This window comes from Stegostoma tigrinum, chromosome 28 (assembly GCF_030684315.1).
Source record: "Stegostoma tigrinum isolate sSteTig4 chromosome 28, sSteTig4.hap1, whole genome shotgun sequence".
In the NCBI taxonomy this organism is placed as follows: Eukaryota; Metazoa; Chordata; class Chondrichthyes; order Orectolobiformes; family Stegostomatidae; genus Stegostoma; species Stegostoma tigrinum.
This window is the reverse complement of record NC_081381.1, coordinates 8,430,825-8,455,681: the sequence shown is the minus strand read 5'-3', so window position 1 is coordinate 8,455,681 and position 24,857 is coordinate 8,430,825. Positions and strand designations below refer to the sequence as shown.

The 24,857-nt window shown below is 44.8% G+C and overlaps 1 protein-coding gene across 4 annotated transcripts in view; it reads right to left on the bottom strand.

The window, feature by feature from the left end:
- vwa5b1 (von Willebrand factor A domain containing 5B1) overlaps window positions 1-24,842 on the bottom strand; it is a 255,866-nt gene extending 231,024 nt beyond the window's left edge. For 3 of the 4 annotated variants that reach the window (XM_048561543.2, XM_048561545.2, XM_048561546.2), the window contains exons 1-2: window positions 24,479-24,842; window positions 10,271-10,504 (exon numbers count right to left, since the gene is read on the bottom strand). In XM_048561543.2, the coding sequence (XP_048417500.1) occupies window positions 10,271-10,409 (139 nt within the window). In that variant the 5' untranslated portion in view covers window positions 10,410-10,504; window positions 24,479-24,842. Of the gene's footprint in view, window positions 1-10,270; window positions 10,505-23,804; window positions 23,959-24,478 lie in introns of those variants that run through there. The other variant, XM_048561544.2, reaches the window with a different exon arrangement.
- Between the last annotated feature and the right edge of the window lie 15 nt (window positions 24,843-24,857).

Here is a 24,857-nt window from a genome sequence, read left to right as displayed (position 1 = left end):
TTCCAATTGTGTCTAATATTTGTTTAACACAAGCATGCTGAACAATTTGTACTGTGTGTTCTGCTGCTCCATTTGAAGCAAGCTGACATGAAGGAGCCTGAGTGTTTACTCCATTTATTCTGTGAAACTTTAAAACTCTTCTCAACAAACTGAACCCATAACCAAACAACACAAAAACCACCAAAGCTTTACTAGTTATTGTTTAATTAATTGGAAAACCTTCAATTATTTCATATGGTTAACGATCACAGCAAAAAGTTGCTGTTCATCAAATTCTGCCAAATCACTGTGTAGCATATCAGTTAGCCATTTCTACAGATTGCCACAATGATTGTTTCACTGTGTCTTCTATACCCTTATCCAAACCATTTCTTATTGCTTGAAACTTACACTACGGAACTATGGCTTTGTGTGGCTTCCCCTAAACGCCACAGTTTTCCAGATGTTGGAGCACAATTCTCAGCTTTTCATCATGGCTCTGCCTATTTAAAGTTGAAATAAGTTTGTCATCCAAATAACACACTACGCCCTGAATTTCTTGCAAAATTTTGTTCATTAACCCTTAAAAAGTTCCTGGGTTTGATGAAGCACCAAAGTCTATGAAATAACCCAAGTGCGTTAATAATGAGATTATAAGCTGTAGAGCCGGATGATCACAGCAGGCCAAACAGCATCAGAGGAGCAGGAAGGCTGACGTTTCGAGCCTAGACCCTTCTTCAGAAAATGATTTTCTGAAGAAGGGTCTAGGCCTGGAACGTCAGCCTTCCTACTACTCTGATGCTGCTTGGCCTGCTGGGTTCATCCAGCTCTACACCTTGTTATCTCAGATTCTCCAGCACCTGCAGTTCCTACTATCTCTGAAACAATTTTATCCCCACTGCGAAGCCTCTTCTAAGGATGCCTACCCTGAAGAACTTACCCTCCTCCCTCCGGATTTCCTGAAAAAAGGTCGAGGCCCAAAACGTCAGCCTTTCTGCTCCTCTGATGCTGCTTGGCCTGCTGTGCTCATCCAGCTCTACACCTTTTTACCTCAGATTCTCCAGCATCTGCAGTTCTTATTATCTCTATGTTAATAATGAAGATATTTATAACTTTGACTCAAAATCCAATTCCAATTGCAGAAAGACTTTTGTCAGATTGAGTTTTTTTTAAAAATCTAGTCTCCGAATAGCAGTGTGAACAAATCCTCCACTTTTGGCAAATTATTGGTTAAGTTGTATTCTAGAACCTGATTTTACGACCCTGAGACACAGGAGCAGAAGAGGCCATACTGCCCATAGATTCTGCCCTGTAATTCATTAAGATCATGGGTGATCTGATAATCCTGAACTTCACTTTCCTGTTTTTTCCTTATAACCAGAGTCCCTTATTGAGTAAAAACCCCTCTATTTCAGTCCTGAATATATTTGGTTATCCAGTCTCAACATCTTTCTGAAATAAAGAATTCCACAGATATACTACACTCAGCGAAGAAATTCATCATCTGTTTTTATTTTCTGACCCCTTAATCTGAGATTATGCCCTCTAGACCTAGATTCTCTCACAAGGGGGAACAATGTATTGGCATCTACCCTGTCAGGACCCCAAAGAACCTGGTGTATCATTAAGGTCGCCTCTAATCCTTCTAAACTCTAGAATTGCTTTGCCATCCTACATATTCTTGTACTGCCTTTGGTATTGCCACTAAGGGAGTAACCCAAATACTCTGTTCAACTTTTGAGACAATGTTCTCCCATTCCAGTCTTTCTGACTCTTGCTTTAGTTGTTTTCCCTTAAGGGCAGAAGTGATTGGCTGAGGTCTGGCATGCCTCTGAACCTACAAGTATGTTTAATATCTCTAAATCATGTTACACTTTTCACCTAACATCTGAAGGTACTTGTTAATCACATTGTCTCATGTGTGAGTTTTGCCTCTATTCAAGAAAATATTTTCCAGTTTAACTTTAATGTTTTTAACCAGTTCCTTTGGAGTGAAGCTGGTTTTTGACCCTTTACTTTGATAATGGATAATTTTGCTTATTGCTCCTTGGAAGTGACCAGAACTGCCCTTATCCCATCATTTACTGCTGCATATACACTGACAGCCTTTCCGTCCACTAGCATTTTCTCCATGCATGTATACATTTTATCCTGTTTATCTTCTTTTGACTTGGTGAGATGATCCTTTTTCTTGTTGTAGCAATCAGCACTCACAATGGACAATTTGTAGCCAATGTTGGCAAAAAAAAGTTTAAAAAAGCTTTAACTGCCTTTGCTGGGACCTCCAGCTTACTCAGCAGCAGCTTGTTTACTTCTACAGATGGCTAGAAGTTGTTTACTCTGACTTTTTACAATCCACATTTTGCCAGGTCCATGGATAATGCTGTTTGGCAAGCTATGCCAAAAGGTAACCTGAATAATGCCATCAACTTATTTCAAATATCTTCATATTTTAAACTACACACAAATCTGTCCCATATGCTCTTTCCTGGCATTGTCCAAAATTGCAATGGAATTCAAAGCCACGATAAAATCTCCAATATCCCGAACAGTCAACTAATTCCAAAAGATTTCTGCAATGTCTGATGGATTGAGGCCATAACACTGCTCAAGCTTACACAAGATGTCTATTGGCAATGAAACAAAAACAGAGAAAACAGAAAAAGTGAAGTAACATTTTGAGTCCAGTGATTCTCCCCAGAAACTGCCGAATCTTTTGGATTTCACCAATTTCTGTTTTTATTTTAGATCTCCAGCATCTGTAGTTATTTTTCTTTTATGTTACCCTGATAGCACGGTGCCTTTTGAGTGTTTCAAATTCTTCTCAGCCTGCTTCAGTCATAAATATTGTCTGTTTCCTTCCCCCGCTGCCTGATTAACAACTGGATTATCATGGAACACAAGGACAGCATCAACATGCAAAAAAAACCCTTCAGCCACTCTGCAAATGAACCAAAAGACTCTCAGTTATCACCATTCGCTCACAGTCTCCCAACACTATCTGTTGATGTAGCTATCTTAGTCTGCCAGCCTTCCCAAAAGCTGAATTACAAAAACTAATTTAAAGAAGATTCAAAATTTCTCTGGGATAATGGGAACTGCAGATGCTGGAGATTCCAAGATAATAAAATGTGAGGCTGGATGAACACAGCAGGCCAAGCAGCATCTCAGGAGCACAAAAGCTGACGTTTCGGGCCTAGACCCTTCATCAGAGAGGGGGATGGGGGGAGGGAACTGGAATAAATAGGGAGAGAGGGGGAGGCGGACCGAAGATGGAGAGCAAAGAAGATAGGTGGAGAGGGTGTAGGTGGGGAGGTAGGGAGGGGATAGGTCAGTCCAGGGAAGACGGACAGGTCAAGGAGGTGGGATGAGGTTAGTAGGTAGCTGGGGGTGCGGCTGGGGGTGGGAGGAAGGGATGGGTGAGAGGAAGAACCGGTTAGGGAGGCAGAGACAGGTTGGACTGGTTTTGGGATGCAGTGGGTGGGGGGGAAGAGCTGGGCTGGTTGTGTGGTGCAGTGGGGGGAGGGGATGAACTGGGCTGGTTTAGGGATGCAGTGGGGGAAGGGGAGATTTTGAAACTGGTGAAGTCCACATTGATACCATATGGCTGCAGGGTTCCCAGGCGGAATATGAGTTGCTGTTCCTGCAACCTTCGGGTGGCATCATTGTGGCAGTGCAGGAGGCCCATGATGGACATGTCATCAAGAGAATGGGAGGGGGAGTGGAAATGGTTTGCGACTGGGAGGTGCAGTTGTTTGTTGCGAACTGAGCGGAGGTGTTCTGCAAAGCGGTCCCCAAGCCTCCGCTTGGTTTCCCCAATGTAGAGAAAGCCGCACCGGGTACAGTGGATGCAGTATACCACATTGGCAGATGTGCAGGTGAACCTCTGCTTAATGTGGAACACAACCGCCCCAAGAGGATCCCCCTCGTTCTCACACACCACCCTACCAACCTCCGGATACAACGCATTATCCTCCGACACTTCCGCCATTTACAATCCGACCCCACCACCCAAGACATTTTTCCATCCCCACCCCTGTCTGCTTTCCGGAGAGACCACTCTCTCCGTGACTCCCTTGTTCGCTCCACACTGCCCTCCAACCCCACCACACCCGGCACCTTCCCCTGCAACCGCAGGAAATGCTACACTTGTCCCCACACCTCCTCCCTCACCCCCATCCCAGGCCCCAAGATGACATTCCACATTAAGCAGAGGTTCACCTGCACATCTGCCAATGTGGTATACTGCATCCACTGTACCCGGTGCGGCTTTCTCTACATTGGGGAAACCAAGCGGAGGCTTGGGGACCGCTTTGCAGAACACCTCCGCTCAGTTCGCAACAAACAACTGCACCTCCCAGTCGCAAACCATTTCCACTCCCCCTCCCATTCTCTTGATGACATGTCCATCATGGGCCTCCTGCACTGCCACAATGATGCCACCCGAAGGTTGCAGGAACAGCAACTCATATTCCGCCTGGGAACCCTGCAGCCATATGGTATCAATGTGGACTTCACCAGTTTCAAAATCTCCCCTTCCCCTACTGCATCCCTAAACCAGCCCAGTTCATCCCCTCCCCCCACTGCACCACACAACCAGCCCAGCTCTTCCCCCCCACCCACTGCATCCCAAAACCAGTCCAACCTGTCTCTGCCTCCCTAACCGGTTCTTCCTCTCACCCATCCCTTCCTCCCACCCCCAGCCGCACCCCCAGCTACCTACTAACCTCATCCCACCTCCTTGACCTGTCCGTCTTCCCTGGACTGACCTATCCCCTCCCTACCTCCCCACCTACACCCTCTCCACCTATCTTCTTTGCTCTCCATCTTCGGTCCGCCTCCCCCTCTCTCCCTATTTATTCCAGTTCCCTCCCCCCATCCCCCTCTCTGATGAAGGGTCTAGGCCCGAAACGTCAGCTTTTGTGCTCCTGAGATGCTGCTTGGCCTGCTGTGTTCATCCAGCCTCACATTTTACTATTTCAAAATTTCTCTCCTGGTTCACACCAAACATATTCAACCCATATATGTTCGGTTGGGGATATCCACAATTCCACTTCATTGCTTGCTGTGATATCTTCGCTCGAGACATGTGGAAGCTTACCATATAATAACTGATTTATCCAGAATGACTTAAGGCAAGTATAAATACATACACGGTTGAAACAGTGGGCTATTACAAAGACAAGGGTCATCAACCTGAAATGTTTCTCACTCCACAAGTATCACCAGGCCTATTGACAATTACACAGTTTCTCTTTTGATTCCCTGATTACTAACACCCTGGATGTTCAATTTTCTGAAGAGGGGCCTGAAAGCGTAACTTTCTGAATCAGAGTCCATTGATCCACAGCTGATTGATGGCAACAGGGTGGAGAGTTGATGAAGAATTGAAGGTCTCTACAAATTGATTTTAATTTGAAAGTTGAGTTCAACTCCTGAGTTACAGGAAACTTTCTAATGTTTGTTGATCAACTGATGTAAAGTTTGGATCATAAAATGTGTTACTAAATCCAATTTCCATTTTCGAAGTCAATAGTTCCTCTTTCACAGTCAATAATGAAGTGTGTTCACCTGGTCAATGAAGTGTATTTAGGAAGGGTGACCAAGATGGAAACGCATGACATTGCTTAACAACAAAGTGAGTACAGAAAGAAGGGGAAGCAGGAAGATCACTGACAAAAGCAGGAAGATCACTGACAAAGTGGGTAGGACTGCCTGCAATGTAACTGTGTGTAAAAAGAGATATTCTTTACACAGAGATAATGGGAACTGCAGATGCTGAAGAATCCAAGATGATACAATGTGAGGCTGGATGAACACAGCAGGCCCAGCAGCATCTCAGGAGCACAAAAGCTGACGTTTCGGGCCGAGACCCTTCATCAGAGAGGGGGATGGGGTGAGGGTTCTGGAATAAATAGGGAGAGAGGGGGAGGTGGACCGAAGATGGAGAGGAAAGAGGATAGGTGGAGAGAGTATAGGTGGGGAGGTAGGGAGGGGATAGGTCAGTCCAGGGAAGACGGACAGGTCAAGGAAGTGGGATGAGGTTAGTAGGTGGATGGGGGTGCGGCTTGGGGTGGGAGGAAGGGATGGGTGAGAGGAAGAACAGGTTAGGGAGGCAGAGACAGGTTGGACTGGTTTTGGGATGCAGTGGGTGGAGGGGAAGAGCTGGGCTGGTTGTGTGGTGCAGTGGGGGGAGGGGACGAACTGGGCTGGTTTAGGGATGCGTTGGGGGAAGGGGAGATTTTGAAACTGGTGAAGTCCACATTGATACCATTGGGCTGCAGGGTTCCCAGGCGGAATATGAGTTGCTGTTCCTGCAACCTTCGGGTGGCATCATTGTGGCACTGCAGGAGGCCCATGATGGACATGTCATTTAAAGAATGGGAGGGGGAGTGGAAATGGTTTGCGACTGGGAGGTGCAGTTGTTTGTTGCGAACTGAGCGGAGGTGTTCTGCAAAGCGGTCCCCAAGCGGAGGCTTGGGTGTTGAGTAAAGGGTTAATTTTAAACGGAAATAAGATCATCTACAACAGTGAGGTAAGATCACATGACTATCAAAACTGTTGGGACTTAGTTTTATGTAAGTCATTTGATGTCTTTCCTGTATATTGTTTGAAAACAATGTTCGATAAAGATAATGATATCAATAAACAGACCTCCTGGAGTCCTCAGTGACCCTAATCCTGTATATAACCACACAATAATCACTTAATATGTAAGGAAAAGCATCATCTACTGCCTCTTCACAAACCACAGCAACAGTACCAGAAAGGAGTTGCTGAAACGAGCCACAGCCTTTCTCAATAGATTTTATTCTAACTCTTCTTTCTCCTTGACTCATAGATCCAAATCCCTTTAAATTGCCAGCTTGGATTATTATTTTAAATGCTGCAGTGTCATGTGAATCTATATCACACTCACTCAGGTTAATGGACTGCTAATCATGGAAGTCAGATTAATGCAGTGACTAGGCTATAAACCTTTTGACAGGTACATTTTCCATACAAAGATTATTAAACTTCCTGCATACCTGCCCCCTCCCTAACCCACTCCCAGCAAGGCCCAGAATTAAATTATGTCCATTAAGTCTGGTATCTCCCCACAGGTAATGCCTGTCCTGCTGTGTATTTCTAAAATTGTCTGTTTTAACTTCAGCTTTATGGGAGCCTCAGTAATTTCCTGTGTTTCGATTTGAAAATGTAATTCCCAGGCATACAGTGTAAACCATTCTGAAGTGAATGCTACTCTGTTGCAGACTTCTCCTTCAATTTGAACATTAAGGAAACACAAAAACTGGAGAATTCCAAATTATGGTTGGTACCTTAAACATTAAGTTTAATAAAAGTAGCTAAACAGCCAAACCAAAATAAAGTTGAATGCTTATTTAACAGCACGAAGAAATAATGTTTCGTCTTTGAGATACCAATACCAGCTCACTCTGATCTTGTTCAAATCATCAATGTTTCTTAGCAGGTGACATCAACAAAGCTTAGAATGAAATTAAAGAATTTAAGACTTATGGAGATGACTGTCACCTGGACAGTAATCTAGCATGCACGAGAGATACACCCTAGCAACATTAACCTGTCATCTTTGGTAGAACATGATCAGTTTCTGTCGAAATCTGTTAAGCGAAGGTTGTGTGTTGTTGAACAAACCCAGCAGCTTTATAATGCTATTTTAATTTAAACTCATTCTTTGAATGGTTGCATTTTACTGAAGATGAATCTGTCTTGTGCTCTCTTTTTACATCTAACAGAGTTTAAATCAAATATAAAAACCATGAACCTCTCTATTCCTTAAACCTTAACTTCGCCAGATTAATCCAACAGTATTATTTCTTTTTAAGCCAAAGAAATCTCATTTGTTTTTTCATGGAATTCTGGTCCAAATTCTGCTCTATTCCTATATTAATAACAAATCCATTCCAGAAGCACAAAACTATTACAGTACAGAAAGAGGTCATTCCTTCCATCCTGTCTGTACTGGTTTTCCAAATACCAATTCATTTAATACCATGTTCCCATTTTCGCCCTTTAACCCTGTGTATTCTTCCCTACCTGATAACAGGCTCATTTCTTTTTGAATGCCTCGATGAAACCTAATTCCACCATAAGTACAGGTAGTGCCTTTTCTGTATTTTGATAATTGCTTTAAATCCATGACCTTGGGTTCTTAATAGTAGCCTGATAATCACTTATCCAATATTGTGAACTCCATGGCTTCATTTACTTAAGACAGCAAAATACAGTATGTTGTAGAACAGATAGGGCAGCTGAGCAAGTGGTTTCTGTGTGTACAGCTGGCTTATACCAGTTAGACACAGATACAGCAGTTGGAGGCAGTAAGGACTGCAGATGCTGGAATTCTAGAGTAAATTAATGTGGAGATGGAGAAGCACAGCAGGTCAGACAGCATTCCAAGAGGAGGGAAATCAACGTTTTGGGCTGAAACCCTTCGTCAGAACTAGAGAGAGGGATGGGAGTGCAGAAATAAATAGAGGGAAGAGGATGGGGCTCGGGGGAAGGTAGGTGGGATGGAAATAGGTGGATACAGGTACAGGGTTATTGTAGTATCAGAGATAATGGGAACTGCAGATGCTGGAGAATTCCAAGATAATAAAATGTGAGGCTGGATGAACACAGCAGGCCAAGCAGCATCTCAGGAGCACAAAAGCTGACGTTTCGGGCCTAGACCCTTCCCCCGAAACGTCAGCTTTTGTGCTCCTGAGATGCTGCTTGGCCTGCTGTGTTCATCCAGCCTCACATTTTATTAACAGGGTTATTGTGGTTGGTCAGTGGGAAAGGTGGAGTGGATAGGTGAGTAGGAAGATGGACAGGTTGGGGTGGAGAGACTTTAAAACTGGTAAAGTCAATATTCAGGCCGTTGAGCTGTAAACTCTCAAGGCAAAATATCAGGTATTGTTCCTCCAGTTTACATTTGGCTTCAGTCTGATAGCGGAGGAGGCCAAAGATGGACATGTCATCTGGGGAGTTTAGGGGTGCTAAAGTGGATGGCAATCAGAAGGCTGGGTAGGTTGTTGCATGCACAGCACAGATGCTCTGCAAACCAGTCCCCGAGTCTGTGGTTGGTTTCCCCAGTATACAGGATGCCATTTTGGGAGCAATGAATAGAGAATAAGGTCAGATGAAGTGCAGGTGAATCTCTGATGAATTTGGAAGGATTCTTTAGGACATTGGAGAGTTGAGAGGGGAAGTGTAGGAGCAGGTATTGCACCTCCTGTAGTTGCAGGGAAACGGCAGTGTTTGTTTAGCACCTGGAGCCCTTACAGATGATGTCACTTTTAGACAAGACACATTTAGAACCAAGTGGAAACAGTTTCTCCCCATTAACCCAATCCAAACCCCTCAATATATTCAATACTTCAAACAAATCTACTTGCAAAATTATTTTCTCTGAAGAAAATGGTTCTAGATTCTCCAATCTACCTTCTTACCTGAAGTTACTCATCCCTCAAACTATTTTCATGAAATTATTCTGCACACTAATGCCTGCACATTTCTTCCATCTAAATGTCTTCATTTTCCTTGCCAGCATGACACATGATAATCTTCTAAACCTGCAATTATATTGTTGCATGTTCTGCTCCTCCTTGTGCTCTTTTGTTAAAATTTGCCGCAAATGGCGAAAAGTCCATCTTCACATTACTGTTTTAGTATGGGTGAGTATATGACCTGCAATCCTAGCACAGGGACAGGGACATTGAACTACTCGACTATTGGCTGCGGTCCTCCACCTTTCTCCATTGCTTTGTCTTTCTCTTCCCACCAAACAATTGAGAAAAATACTCTATTGGTAAAGCAACCAATTGGTTCCAATTGACAGACCTCATTTCTGTGGCAAGTCAAGCATTTAGACCTCTGAGTTTAAACATTTGAAGCATCAGTGAGCACAGTACAGGTTATCACAGCACCAACTTGTAGCTATATGTTATTTTCACCATTATTGGGAGCTTTTTAAAAAGGACAGTAGCAGGATGCAGATAAGTGGGGGAGGATAGATCCTTAAGCATCAAAAACTGGGAAGGTAGAGAATCAAGATTTGATGAAGCTTGAAAAGCAGTGGCCTCAAAAATTGAGTCCTTCCATAAAAAAAACTTCCCAAAGGGATGTTTTACATGTTTACTACTGGGGGACAATAATGTTTACTGTTGCTGTTACTCAATTCCAGTAAAATTTTAGTACCTTTCAGTGTCAAGTAAATTGTAAGTATTAACATGTCTAATTCTGTTTCAATGTGGTTTCTTGTATTTTACATGTAATAACCACGTACCTTCGACAGGATGATCGTCCATGTTGGTATAAACCAAAGATGCTGACATTCCCAGGCTGTAACCTATCATACAAGATGTGACTTCAGATGCTTTTAATGGCAGATTGAGATTGTTGTGTCGGTTGATAAGCCCTGGCATTTTGTTGGAGCATTTGTCTTTTGTGCGCACATATACACACAAATAGGCACATGTATATATACAGCAATGTTGAAAATTGCTTAGCTTGCTAAAACCTGATAGAGAAAAAGAAAACCTTTGAAAGAAAATATTGTCATCATTTGAATAAACATTACACCACTCACACAGATGTCTAGACAATCAGCCAAGACAATCATTTATTTCTTCGTAGAAAATTAATTGAGAATCAAACACAAAGCAACCTTCAATGTACAATCACAATGTATGCTACTACTGCAATTTTTAGATGTAACCAACTCTCAAAATTTCTAGAAAAACTTAAAATACTATTGAACGTGTGAATTTTGTATCACATCACTACTTTCTTTGAGATAGCATGAACGTGGAAACTTATTCTGAAACTGAATTGCCAGCATTTCAAAACTAATAAAGGTACATTTCACACATTACCTTCCTCCAAAGTATTGCTGGAGTTGTATCGTACATGATTTTAGTGAAAAAATTTTATGTCTAACAAAATATTCTGGATTTGTGTTATTTATATTTATTCATGCAAGGCATTTGGGCATTTCTGGTGAATTCATTGCCCATCCTGAAATAACTCCACAAAGGCCAGTATCTCATGACCAAGTCACCCGTTATATACACGTGCATAGTACTTGACACTGGTTCAGCTTCCTCTGAACCAGCTTTCAGAGTGAGCAGAACCTCTGGCACGCCTGTTATTATCTGTCAGCCAGGGTTCCCTGATTGGGCCAAGTCAACTGCACCGATCAAGGAATGCATATCCTTTGAGGTCCACCTGGCTGGCCTCATTACAATGACCACATATCCCTAATTGTCCTTTCAAAGGTGATGGGAACTGCTGTTGAAATCTGTGGGGTCTAGGTACACTCACTGAGCTGATCAGAATGAAGATCCTGAACATGGCCCAGCTATCATAATATTTGATTTAGTTGATAGTATTTTAACAGAAATATACAGAATAGGAGGCAAGAACTCAAAGGAAAAAATTAGGGGAGTCAGGGTTTGAGGCGGAGGTGTGGCAAATGAGTGGAAAGCATAACCAAAAATGACGTTGCTGTGTTAAATTGTTACTGACATTTGATTCTGAGTTTAATGTTTATATGCGATCCTGATAGTTCGTTCTAAGCTAATCTAGCCAGGCCCTTTCCTGTCCTACCTACATTATTAATTTCTAATCCCATCCTGAGTATCATAATGTGACAGCAGTTACACAGGAGTCTCATTGGGTTAATTCTACACACGTTGTAGTTACACAATTAGAGTAAAACAGTAAAAGGACTCAAAAGAAAATCAAAGCTGCTCAGGAAAATACTGCTTCAAAGCAAAAGAAATTTTAAGATTCTTTTCCTATTGAATATTTACAAATGCAAGCCTCCAAAACTGCATGCATACTAAACTGAATGTGGGGTTATGTAAAATTACCTGGGAGTACATAGCTTCCGACATTAGTTTTTATACCGTAGGGGGACATGGTGGTTATGGGCTACACACCAGATCTCCTTTGTTCCTTCATAATAGTTTAAAATTGGCATTTCATGCAAATCAAGTCAAGCACTAAGAATTGTCATTATTAAAAAGTAATAACATTCACAGATACCACAATTAATTCTCTGATTTCAATATATTACATTATTTTGAGACTTCTAAATTTATTTTTGGGTGGCAGATCTGTAGTGAGTGGATTCTGCTCACTTTGCAAACTGTTTCAATGCTGACCCATTTCATTCTGTTATCATGATAATAAAATGTGAGGCTGGATGAACACAGCAGGCCAAGCAGCATCTCAGGAGCACAAAAGCTGACGTTTCGGGCCTAGACCCTTCATCAGAGTCTAGGCCCGAAACGTCAGCTTTTGTGCTCCTGAGATGCTGCTTGGCCTGCTGTGTTCATCCAGCCTCACATTTCATTATCTTGGAATCTCCAGCATCTGCAGTTCCCATTATCTCTCATTCTGTTGTCATTGCTGATTGGATTCCAGCAGGAATTCTGCTGATAGACTTTTAAACTGGGGCCATGCATCTAAGTTTTGCAGATTTTTCTAAGGAAACTAGCATTATAAACAAAGCCAGAAATTGCTGGAAAATCTCAGGAGGTCTGGCAGCATCTGTGAAGAAAAAGCATTTTATGTCCAATGACCCTTTTTCAGAATTCAAGAGTCATAAGCAGTGTAAGCTGGATATATAAACTCTGCGTCGGTCGTGATGAAATTGGTAGCTCATTTGCCTCGAATTCAATTCTCAGTTCAGGAATTGAGGACAAAATCCAGACTGACACTCCAGTGCAGTACTTAAAGAGTGCTCAATATTAGAAGTATTGCCTTTTGAATGACATTGAACTGAGGTTCCATCCAACCTCTCAGATGGACATGAAAGACCCTAAACCAGAAGAGTTATCCTTGGTGTTTGGATCAATATTTATCAAAATCACAAAATCAGATGATCTAGCCATTATCATACTGCTATTTGTAGGAATCTAGTGTGTGCAAATGGGATTAGAATAGTTAAGTGTTTGTTTCTAACCTGCACAGACTTGACGAGCCAAACAATCTTTTTTCTGTATTGTAGACCTTAATGAATCTATGACTCAAATGGCTCATTGGTTGACCTAGACTCAAGTGCCCAAGAGTCAGCAACCTGCAAACCTCCAGGGAAAATGGGCTCCACACTGCAGTAAGCTCTTTGCATCCCAGCTGCAGAACCAGGGAAGACACTGGGACATAGTGGGTCGGAGAGAGGAAAGAAAATCTGTGGAGGATACTTTAACGGCACAGGCAAAGAGGCTTTTTATTGTGGCTAGCAGGCTCCTCACTAACGATCATAATGTTACCTTCTTGCATGTGTTTTTGAGTCTCTGTGCTTTGGTTCTTAATGCATTGTCACAGCTTCTGGCAGCAGCTCATGTTAACTTATGAGGATCAATGCACAAAGGTCAATAGTGCATAATTGCTGCACCACAGCTGCACCATCTGCAAGCAACTAGAACAATGTGTTGAGGCATGATTTAATTTCTTTAAAAATTCATTTGTGGCATGTGGGCTTCACTGTCTGGCCAGCATTTATTGCCTGTCCCTAGCTGTCTTTGAGAATATAGTGTTAAACTGAAGTCTTGAACTGCTGAAGTCCAAGTGTGGTTGGTTGACCCACAATGCCCTTAAGGGATTACAGGATGTTGACCCAGTGATGCTGAAGGAGCAGCTATATATTTCCAAGTCAGGATGGTGAGTGACTTGAAGAGAAACTTTAGCTGATCTTGTTCCTATATATCTGCTGCCCTTGTCCTTCTAGATAGAAGTAGTCATGAGTTTGGAAGGAACAAAAACAAAGTTGCTGGAAAAGCTCAGCAGGTCTGGCAGCATCTGTGGAGGAGAAAACAGAGTTAACGTTTTGGGTTCGGTGACTCTTCCTCAGAACTGGTTTTGGAAGGTGCTGTCTGTGGAACTTTGGTGATAAGTACACACTGTTGCTACTGAGTGCCAGCGATGGAGGGAGTGGATGTTTGTGGATGTGACAACAATCAATTAGGCTGCTTTGTACTGGATGTCTCGAGCTTCTCGAGTGTTGTTGGAGTGTACACATCCAGGCAAGTGGGGAGTATTCCATCACACTCTTGTCTTGTGCCTTGTAGATGATGGACAGACTTTGGAGATTCAGGAAGTGAGTTACTCACCACAATACTCATAGCCTTTGACCTGCCCTTTTTGCCTGTGTGTTTGTATGGTGGGTACAGTTCAGTTTCAGACAAGGTCAAGCTCAGAGAATCTGGGGAGTCATGAATGGTGCTGAACATTGTGCAATCATCGGTAAACATCCCCATTTCTGACCTTATGATGGAGGGAAGGTCATTGATGAAGCAGCTGAAGATGGCTGGGCCTTGGACACTACCCTGAGGAACTAGAGCAGAGATGTCCTGGAGCCGATATGATTGGCCTCAACAACCATAAATATCTTTCTTTGTACCAGGTGTGATGTAACCACTGGAGAGTTTGCCCCCGATACACATCAATTCTATTTTTGCTAGGGCTCTTTGATGCCACACTTCGTCGAATGCAGCCTTGATATCAAGGGCTGTAACTCTCACCTCACCTCTGGAATTTAGTTCTTTTATCCATGTTTGAACCAAGGCTGTAATGAGGTCAGGAGCTGAGTGGTCCTGGCGGAACCCAAACTGGGCGTCACTGAGCAGGCCTCCTACCCTCCCTCGACCTCTTCATCTCCAACTGCCGTCGAGACATTAACCGCCTCAACCTCTCCACCCCTCTCACCCACTCCAACCTTTCCCCCGCAGAACGGGCAGCTCTCCGCTCCCACCCCAACCTCACCATCAAACCCGCAGACAAGGGTGGCGCAGTGGTAGTATGGCGCACTGACCTCTACATTGCCGAGGCCAGACGCCAACTCTCCGACACCACCTCCTACCGCCTCCTCGATCGTGACCCCACACCCAAGCACCAAACCATCATCTCCAACACCATTCACGACCTCATCACCTCAGGGGACCTCCCACCCACAGCCTCCAACCTCATTGTTCCCCAACCCCGCACGGCTCGTTTCTATCTCCTTCCCAAAATGCACAAACCTGCCTGCCCTGGTCGACCCATCGTCTCAGCCTGCTCCTGGCCCACCGACTCATCTCCACCTATCTGGACTCCATTTTCTCCCCTTTGGTCCAGGAACTCCCCACCTACGTCCGTGACACCACCCACTCCCTCCACCTCCTCCAGGACTTCCAATTCCCTGGCCCCCAACACCTCATATTCACCATGGAGGTCCAGTCCCTGTACACCTGCATTCCGCATGGAGATGGCCTCAAGGCCCTCCGCTTCTTCCTGTCCCGCAGGCCCGACCAGGCCCCCTCCACCGACACTCTCATCCGCCTAGCTGAACTCGTCCTCACACTCAACAACTTCTCTTTTGACTCCTCCCACTTCCTACAGACTAAGGGGGTGGCCATGGGCACCCGCACGGGCCCCAGCTATGCCTGCCTCTTTGTAGGTTACGTGGAACAGTCCCTCTTCCGCACCTACACAGGCCCCAAACCCCACCTCTTCCTCCGGTACATTGATGACTGTATCGGCGCCGCCTCTTGCTCCCCAGAGGAGCTCGAACAGTTCATCCACTTCACCAACACCTTCCACCCCAACCTTCAGTTCACCTGGGCCATCTACAGCACATCCCTCACCTTCCTGGACCTCTCAGTCTCCATCTCAGGCAACCAGCTTGTAACTGATGTCCATTTCAAGCCCGACTCCCACAGCTACCTAGAAAACACCTCCACCCACCCACCGTCCTGCAAAAATTCCATCCCCTATTCCCAATTCCTCCGCCTCCGCTGCATCTGCTCCCACGATAAGACATTCCACTCCCGCACATCCCAGATGACCAAGTTCTTTAAGGACCGCAACTTTCCCCCCACAGTGATCGAGAACGCCCTTGACCGCGTCTCCTGTATTTCCCGCAACACATCCCTCACACCCCGCCCCCGCCACAACCGCCCTAAGAGGATCCCCCTTGTTCTCACACACCACCCTACCAACCTCCGGATACAACGCATCATCCTCCGACACTTCCGCCATTTACAATCCGACCCCACCACCCAAGACATTTTTCCATCCCCTCCCCTGTCTGCTTTCCGGAGAGACCACTCTCTCCGTGACTCCCTTGTTCGCTCCACACTGCCCTCCAACCCCACCACACCCGGCACCTTCCCCTGCAACCGCAGGAAATGCTACACTTGTCCCCACACCTCCTCCCTCACCCCTTTCCCAGGCCCCAAGATGACATTCCACATTAAGCAGAGGTTCACCTGCACATCTGCCAATGTGGTATACTGCATCCACTGTACCCGGTGCGGCTTCCTCTACATTGGGGAAACCAAGCGGAGGCTTGGGGACCGCTTTGCAGAACACCTCCGCTCAGTTCGCAACAAACAACTGCACCTCCCCGTCGCAAACCATTTCCACTCCCCCTCCCATTCTCTAGATGACATGTCCATCATGGGCCTCCTGCACTGCCACAATGATGCCACCCGAAGGTTGCAGGAACAGCAACTCATATTCCGCCTGGGAACCCTGCAGCCATATAGTATCAATGTGGACTTCACCAGTTTCAAAATCTCCCCTTCCCCTACTGCATCCCTAAACCAGCCCAGTTCGTCCCCTCGATAATAAAATGTGAGGCTGGATGAACACAGCAGGCCAAGCAGCATCTCAGGAGCACAAAAGCTGACGTTTCGGGCCTAGACCCTTCATCAGAGAGGGGGATGGGGGGAGGGAGCTGGAATAAATAGGGAGAGAGGGGGAGGCGGACCGAAGATGGAGAGAAAAGATAGGTGGAGAGGGTGTAGGTGGGGAGGTAGGGAGGGGATAGGTCAGTCCAGGGAAGACGGACAGGTCAAGGAGGTGGGATGAGGTTAGTAGGTAGCTGGGGGTGCGGCTTGGGGTGGGAGGAAGGGATGGGTGAGAGGAAGAACCGGTTAGGGAGACAGAGACAGGTTGGACTGGTTTTGGGATGCAGTGGGTGGGGGGGAAGAGCTGGGCTGGTTGTGTGGTGCACTGGGGGGAGGGGATGAACTGGGCTGGTTTAGGGATGCAGTAGGGGAAGGGGAGATTTTGAAACTGGTGAAGTCCACATTGATACCATATGGCTGCAGGGTTCCCAGGCGGAATATGAGTTGCTGTTCCTGCAACCTTCGGGTGGCATCATTGTGGCAGTGCAGGAGGCCCATGATGGACATGTCATCAAGAGAATGGGAGGGGGAGTGGAAATGGTTTGCGACTGGGAGGTGCAGTTGTTTGATGCGAACTGAGCGGAGGTGTTCTGCAAAGCGGTCCCCAAGCCTCCGCTTGGTTTCCCCAATGTAGAGGAAGCCGCACCGGGTACACTCCCCCCACTGCACCACACAACCAGCCCAGCTCTTCCCCCCACCCACTGCATCCCAAAACCAGTCCAACCTGTCTCTGCCTCCCTAACCGGTTCTTCCTCTCACCCATCCCTTCCTCCCACACCAAGCCGCACCCCCAGCTACCTACTAACCTCATCCCACCTCCTTGACCTGTCCGTCTTCCCTGGACTGACCTATCCCCTCCCTACCTCCCCACCTATACTCTCTCCACCTATCTTCTTTACTCTCCATCTTCGGTCCGCCTCCGCCTCTCTCCCTATTTATTCCAGCTCCCTCTCCCCATCCCCCTCTCTGATGAAGGGTCTAGGCCCGAAACATCAGCTTTTGTGCTCCTGAGATGCTGCTTGGCCTGCTGTGTTCATCCAGCCTCACATTTTATTATCTTGGAATTCTCCAGCATCTGCAGTTCCCATTATCTCTGTCACTGAGCAGGTTATTGCTGAGCAGGTGCTGCTTGATCGCACTGTTACTGACACCTTCCATCACTTTACTGATGATCGAGAGGAGACTGGTGGGGCGGTAATTGGCCGGGTTGGATTTGGCCTGCTTTTTATGTACAGGACACACTGGGCAACTTTCCACATTGTTGGATAGATGCCAGAGTTGTAACTGTACTGGAACAGCTTGGCTAGGGGTAGAGCAAGTTCTGGAGCACAAATTCTTAGTACTTTTGCTGGAATGTTGTCAGGGCCCATAGCCTTTGCAGTATCCAGTGTCTCCAGCCATTTCTTGATATCACTCAAAATGAATTGAATTGACTGAAGACTTGCATCTGCAATGCTGGGGACCACTGGAGGAGGCAGAGAGAGATCATCCACAAATCTATCTGTTAATTGCTGTAATTCAGCCTTATCTTTTGCGCTGATGTGCTGGGCTCTTCCATCATTCCTCCAGTGAGTTGTTTAAATGTCCACCACCATTCACCACTGGATGTGGCAGGACTGCAGAGCTTAGATCTGATCCATTGGCTGTGGCATCGCTTAGCTCTGTCTATCAGTTGCTGCTTTCACTGTTTGGCGTGCAAGTAGTCCTCTTTGGTGGCTTCACCAGGTTGACACCACATCCTCAGGTATGCCTGGTGCTGCTCCTATCATGCCCTCCTGCACTCTCCATTGAACCAGGGTTGGTCCCCTGCCTTGATGGTAATGGTTGAGTTGGGGATATGCTGGGTCATGTGGTTACAGATTGTGCTGGAGTACAATTCTGCTGCTGTTGATGGCCCGCAGCATCTCATTGGATACACAGTCTTGAGTTGCTAGATATGTTTGAAGTCTGCCTCATTTAGCACTGTAATAGTGCCACACAACACAATGGAGGTTATACTAAATGTGAAGGTCAGACATTGTCTCCACAAGAATTGTGCCGTGGTCACACTTACCGATACTGTCATAGACAGATGCACCTGCAGCTGATAGATTGGTAAGGATGAGTTCAAATATGTTTTCCACTTTATTGGTTCCCTCACCACATGCTACAGACAGTCTAGCAGCTAAGTCCCTTGGGACCCGACCAGCTCGATCAGTTATGCTGCTGCCGAGCCATTTTCGGTGACAGGCATTGAAATCTCCTACCCAGAGTACATTGTGAGCCTTTTCCATCCTCACTGCTTTCTCCAAATGTTGTTCAACATCAGCCAAAGGAGGAAAATACATGGTTATCAACAGATTTTCTTGCCCAGGTTTAACCTGAAGTCTTGAGACTTCATGTGGTCTAAAGTCAATGTTGAGGATTGCCAGGGTAACTCCCTCCTGGCTGTATACCATTGTACCACTAGTTCTGCTGGGTATGTTCTGCTGGTGAAGCAGGATATATCCAAGGAGGATGAATGCGGTATCTGGGTTATTGTCTGCAGGGGCCCCAATTTCAACGTGAAAGGGAAAACGTTTAAGGGAAATATGCATGGAAAGTTCTTTATGCAGAGGGTGGTGAGTGCTTGGAACGCGTTGCCAACAGATGTGGTAGAAGTGGACATGATAGCGTCATTTAAGATGTATCTAGACAGATACATGAATGGGCAGGGAGCATAGGAATACAGATCCTTGGAAAGTAGGCATCAGGTTTAGATACAGGATCTGGATCGGCGCAGGCTTGGAGGGCCAAAGGGCCTGTTTCTATACTGTAATTTTCTTTGTTCTTTGTAGAATTCCATGAGTATGACTATGTTGGGCTGTTCTTGGCTTGACTGTGAAACAGCTCTCCCAATTTTGGCACCAGCCCCCAGATGTTAGTGAGGAGGACTTTGCGGGTCTATTTGGTTATTTCTGCCATTGTCTCTTCTCGTGCCTAGGCCGATGCTAGTTGATCCATCCAGTTTCAGTTCATAGAGACTTCATAGCAATTGATAATACTGAATCATCTGTTAGGCCATTCCAGAGGGCAACTGAAAGTCAACCATATTGCTGTTGAGTTGGAAAAACACAGCAGGTCACACAGCATCCGAGGAGCAGGTAAGTCAACATTTTGGGCTGAAACATTGAAGAAGGGTCTCGGCTGAAACAGTTATTTTTCCTGCTCCCCTGATGCTGCCTGGCCTGAAGTGTTGGTCTAGTTCCACATTGTGTTGGCCCCACAATATTAGCTGAGCTTCTGAGTTAATAATCTAGCGATGATGCCACTAGTCCATTGTCTCCCTTAATAACGCTTTTGCCGCTCTTCATTTAAAATGCTTGGATCCTTCTCTGCACAAAGTGTAGCTGTTGAAAAGTTGAATACCAATGGCTGTGACAGGGAGGTGCAACTTACAAAGAGGGTCAGTAACCTATAGGATGACCAGGCAGTTGTGAGCCTATTTGCCGGTGTGCTCTATTTTTCATGGGCTTGTGATCAGAGATATTTGCGTTTGAAAGCCCTTTAAGTGATTCGTGCAGCAACCCCTTCCTCACAGATCATGTCACTCACCACACCCACTCTGAGTGTGCTCACTGCTATTTTAGTTCCCCATTGCACAGGTTTGATTTCCAGGATGATGGAAGGTGACAACGAACACTCCTCTTCAACTTCAGCCTGACCATGTCAGTGAGCCTCAGGATAACCACATTCCCTCTTAGCGGTCCCTTCTGGAAACCCCACATTCTTCACAGCTCCCCAATTCACATCCATACTATATACATTAGCCTACACCTGCCTACCTTTCCCATTCAGTCCCTGTCTCATGAGGTCACCATGCCTGGTGTGGTCATTCACTGCCCCCACGACCAACACACTCCCTATGGCCATTGACCCCATCCAGATTGTAAATGGTCACCATTCTTCCACTCAACCCCCCCATCCATCTGCATCACATCTTTCCCAGCACAACCCCAGCTTGTAAACCTTTGGATAGCATCCTTTCACAATTGTACTATGACCTTGCTCAGATCCTCAGATTATGCCCTGAGATGTTGCTGCCCAGTGTCCAACATGGAGGTCATCTGGTGCAAGTAGCAAACTGAATCCACGGGTACATGCTGTAATTTCTCAACTTTGAGGTTATTTGGCAAGTTTGATAACTGGAGTCGGAATATTAATGAGGTGAGTTGAGGCATTAACAAGTTGGACATCAAGCAAAAGAATACTGTCAATTGTCATCTCGCCATTGCAGAGTGAGAATCTCACCGTGTCACTTGTGAAAAGCATAGGTGATGGAGCAGAGTGATCTCAATGCTGAAAATTTGTATCAGTGATAATGGGAACTGCAGATGCTGGAGAATCCAAGATAATAAAATGTGAGACTGGATGAACACAGCAGGCCAAGCAGCATCTCAGGAGCACAAAAGCTGACGTTTCGGGCTTGGACCCTTCATCAGAGAGGGGGATGGGGTGAGGGTTCTGGAATAAATAGGGAGGGAGGGGGAGGCGGACCGAAGGTGGAGAGAAAAGAAGATAGGTGGAGAGGAGAGTATAGGTGGGGAGGTAGGGAGGGGATAGGTCAGTCCAGGGAAGACGGACAGGTCAAGGAGGTGGGATGAAGTTAGTAGGTAGGAGATGGAGGTGCGGCTTGGGGTGGGAGGAAGGGATGGGTGAGAGGAAGAACCGGTTAGGGAGGCAGAGACAGGTTGGACTGGTTTTGGGATGCAGTGGGTGGAGGGGAAGAGCTGGGCTGGTTGTGTGGTGCACTGGGGGGAGGGGACGAACTGGGCTGGTTTTGGGATGCCATTTCCACTCCCCCTCCCATTCTTTAGATGACATGTCCATCATGGGCCTCCTGCAGTGCCACAATGATGCCACCCGAAGGTTGCAGGAACAGCAACTCATATTCCGCTTGGGAACCCTGCAGCCCAATGGTATCAATGTGGACTTCACCAGCTTCAAAATCTCCCCTTCCCCCACCGCATCCCAAAACCAGTCCAGTTCGTCCCCTCCCCCCACTGCACCACACAACCAGCCCAGCTCTTCCCCTCCACCCCACTGCATCCCAAAACCAGTCCAACCTGTCTCTGCTTCCCTAACCTGTTCTTCCTCTCACCCATCCCTTCCTCCCACCCCAAGCCGCACCTCCATCTCCTACCTACTGAACTCATCCCACCTCCTTGACCTGTCCGTCTTCCCTGGACTGACCTGTCCCCTCCCTACCTCCCCACCTATACTCTCCTCTCCACCTATCTTCTTTTCTCTCCATCTTCGGTCCGCCTCCCCCTCTCTCCCTATTTATTCCAGAACCCTCACCCCATCCCCCTCTCTGATGAAGGGTCCAGGCCCAAAACGTCAGCTTTTGTGCTCCTGAGATGCTGCTGGGCCTGCTGTGTTCATCCGGCCTCACATTTTATTACCAGTGTTGAAACCTGTTGTCCAGTACTGTCAGACATCTCTCCATAGCCCACGGAGCTCAGAACACAATTAGATTCCCCCCACAGTCTACCAAGCCAGATTTCATTCTGGCGTCTGTCTTGCTCAGTAATAGCATCCAACTGGACCAAAACAATTGAAGTCCATAGAAACTAATCCTTCTCCAGCACTTGAGGTAATTGTTCGATTCTCATGCAGTGAATCTAATCTCACCTGGTGACCAAAAGAGAAATACCCACAACCATTTGCTACTTCCTCTAGTCCTTAAACTATTGACTAGACAAATTATAAAATGGCCTTTGGATACAGAACAATGCAGTATTCAACAAATCTGAACTGAAATTGACTGCATCTGTTCCAGCTTCAAGATTTGCTGATCCAGTTCAAACAGGGAATCAAAGCTTGAGTCTTCTGATGATATAGAAACAAAGAAACATAGAAAATAGGAAAGGAATAAGCTATTTAACCCCTTGAACCTGCTCTTCCATTCATTATGATTATCGCTGATCATCCAACTGTTCCTGATTTCCCCCCGTGTTCTTTGATCCCTTTAACACCAAGTTCAATACACAACTCCTTCTTCAAAACTTGAATGTTTTGGCTTTAGCTACTTTTTTGTTTTAAAAAACTCCAAAAGCTCACCATTCTCTGGGTGATGAAATTTCTCCTCATCTCAAGCCTAAATGAATTATCCTGTATCCTTAGACTGTGTATCATTCTTGTATCTACCCTGTTAAGTCTAGTTAGAATTTCACTGGTTTTTATGACACCCCTCTCATTCTTCTGAATTTCAGCAAATATAATTATAATTGATTTAACCTCTCCTCATATGTTCAGTCTTGCTCTCCCAAGAATCAGTCTGGTAAGTCTTCACTGCACTCCCTCTATAGCTAGAACAATTCAGCTTGCACAGGGGTCTGCAATTTTTATTCAAGGTAATGTCTTTGTCAACAATGCTATGAACTATACTACCGACAGAAGACAACTTCAATTAAGATTCACTGTTTGTAAATCGTTCTTGATCTAATACATTCTACAGTTGTGCATTCAAAAGTGCCTGCTACTAATCCTGTTGAAAGGCAAATAATATGATTACAATTACACTGAAAATTAAAATTCAACACTCTTTGTCTTTTAAAATTAAAACACCACTCAAGAAAAATGCAAAATGCACAGTTGCTAGGGCAACCATTTAACACAGAAAGAATACATGGTATAATACATTAGATTCAATTCTATCTGAGTGGGAAGAAAATGATTAACTGCTGAACGAAACAGGTGGATTGACAATCTACATTTACGTGATTCAGCAGCAGTCCTTCAGCTTTCAATCTCATCAAAAATCACAAATGCAGTTAGCAAAACCAGAGGGATGAAATGCACCACAAATATGTTTACAATAATTTTTTTTCTATAAGAATATATTTAAAGCAAATCACCAAAAAGAAATTCTCCCTCCAAGAATAGGAATTGGAAATTAGACATCAACAAATTGTGAATGCTAAGCAGAATAATAACAGAAAAGTACATTTTCATTCACTTCATCTTTCCTCTAAAGTAAGATTTCTGAGCAAAACACACATTTCCTTGAATTGAGATCTTCAAGTTAGCTTAAAACCATTCCCAAAAATAGAAGAAGCATACAAATAATCAAGGTCCCCTCCGGGGCACACACCATCCTAATGTGGAACTATAATGCTGTACCTTTATTGTCTGGGTCAAAATCTTGGAATCCTATCCCTGACAGCGCAGTTGATGCTCTTACCACAAATGAGGTACATCATTTCAAGAAGGCAACTCACCACCACCTCCTCAAAGACATTTAGAGATGGATAATAAATGCAGACCCAGTCACCAACAACTACATTCCATTTTAAAAAAACACACACACAATTATGCAATGGCTTCATGCCCTTTTTGGAATTTTTTATAGTATTGTATGTGAAAACTAATCTTGGATTTCTTGATTAAATTAGGAATCAATTACATTTCAGATTTTAAATATTCAAATAAATCTTAAAGCTATTCCTTAAGTAATGGCTTAAAATACTATTCATCATTGACATTAACAGTAGCAACATTTAGTTTTACATCATATTATGTCAGATTATTTTTCCTTTTAAGCTAAACCGCTTAGGGAATTCAGTATAATACTTTAATGTCATTGTATCCTTGGAATACTATTTGTTAAATCTGGGTTTCTAGGTTAAATACATTTATAAAGTATGATATAGTTTTAAAAGCAAACCACAATTCCTTAAAAGGGAAGGTATCTTTAAGCACTTTAGCAAATAATATTCTCTAACATTTCAATTGTTATGATCTCAGAATCAGGATATTATTCAGAAGATAAAATTAAGGAGGAACAATATAGTTACCTTTTTGTCGCTTTCAGAAGTGGTTGACAGATTCAGTTGCCCACCTTGGCCACGATCCCAAATCAGAAGCTGAAAGTATCTTATCAATAACTGTGGAATCTGTGATATTTGTGAACCTCATCAGCACCTCACACCCCACAGCTTTGCAGGCTTTGTGATTCTTTGCTGAAAACAAATCTCTGCCAGCAACACGTGTCATTCTAATGGCATGCTTCTGTCCTCTTACCTGTCTACTGCAGTTTTTATATCACAAATTACTGCCAAGCTTTATACATTTTAAAGAATATTTGAAAGGCTTGAACAGGTGAGCCTCAAATGGAAATATCCAATGTGGCAGACTTTGTGACTGCATTATGAGGACATCATGAGCCAGGTTCAT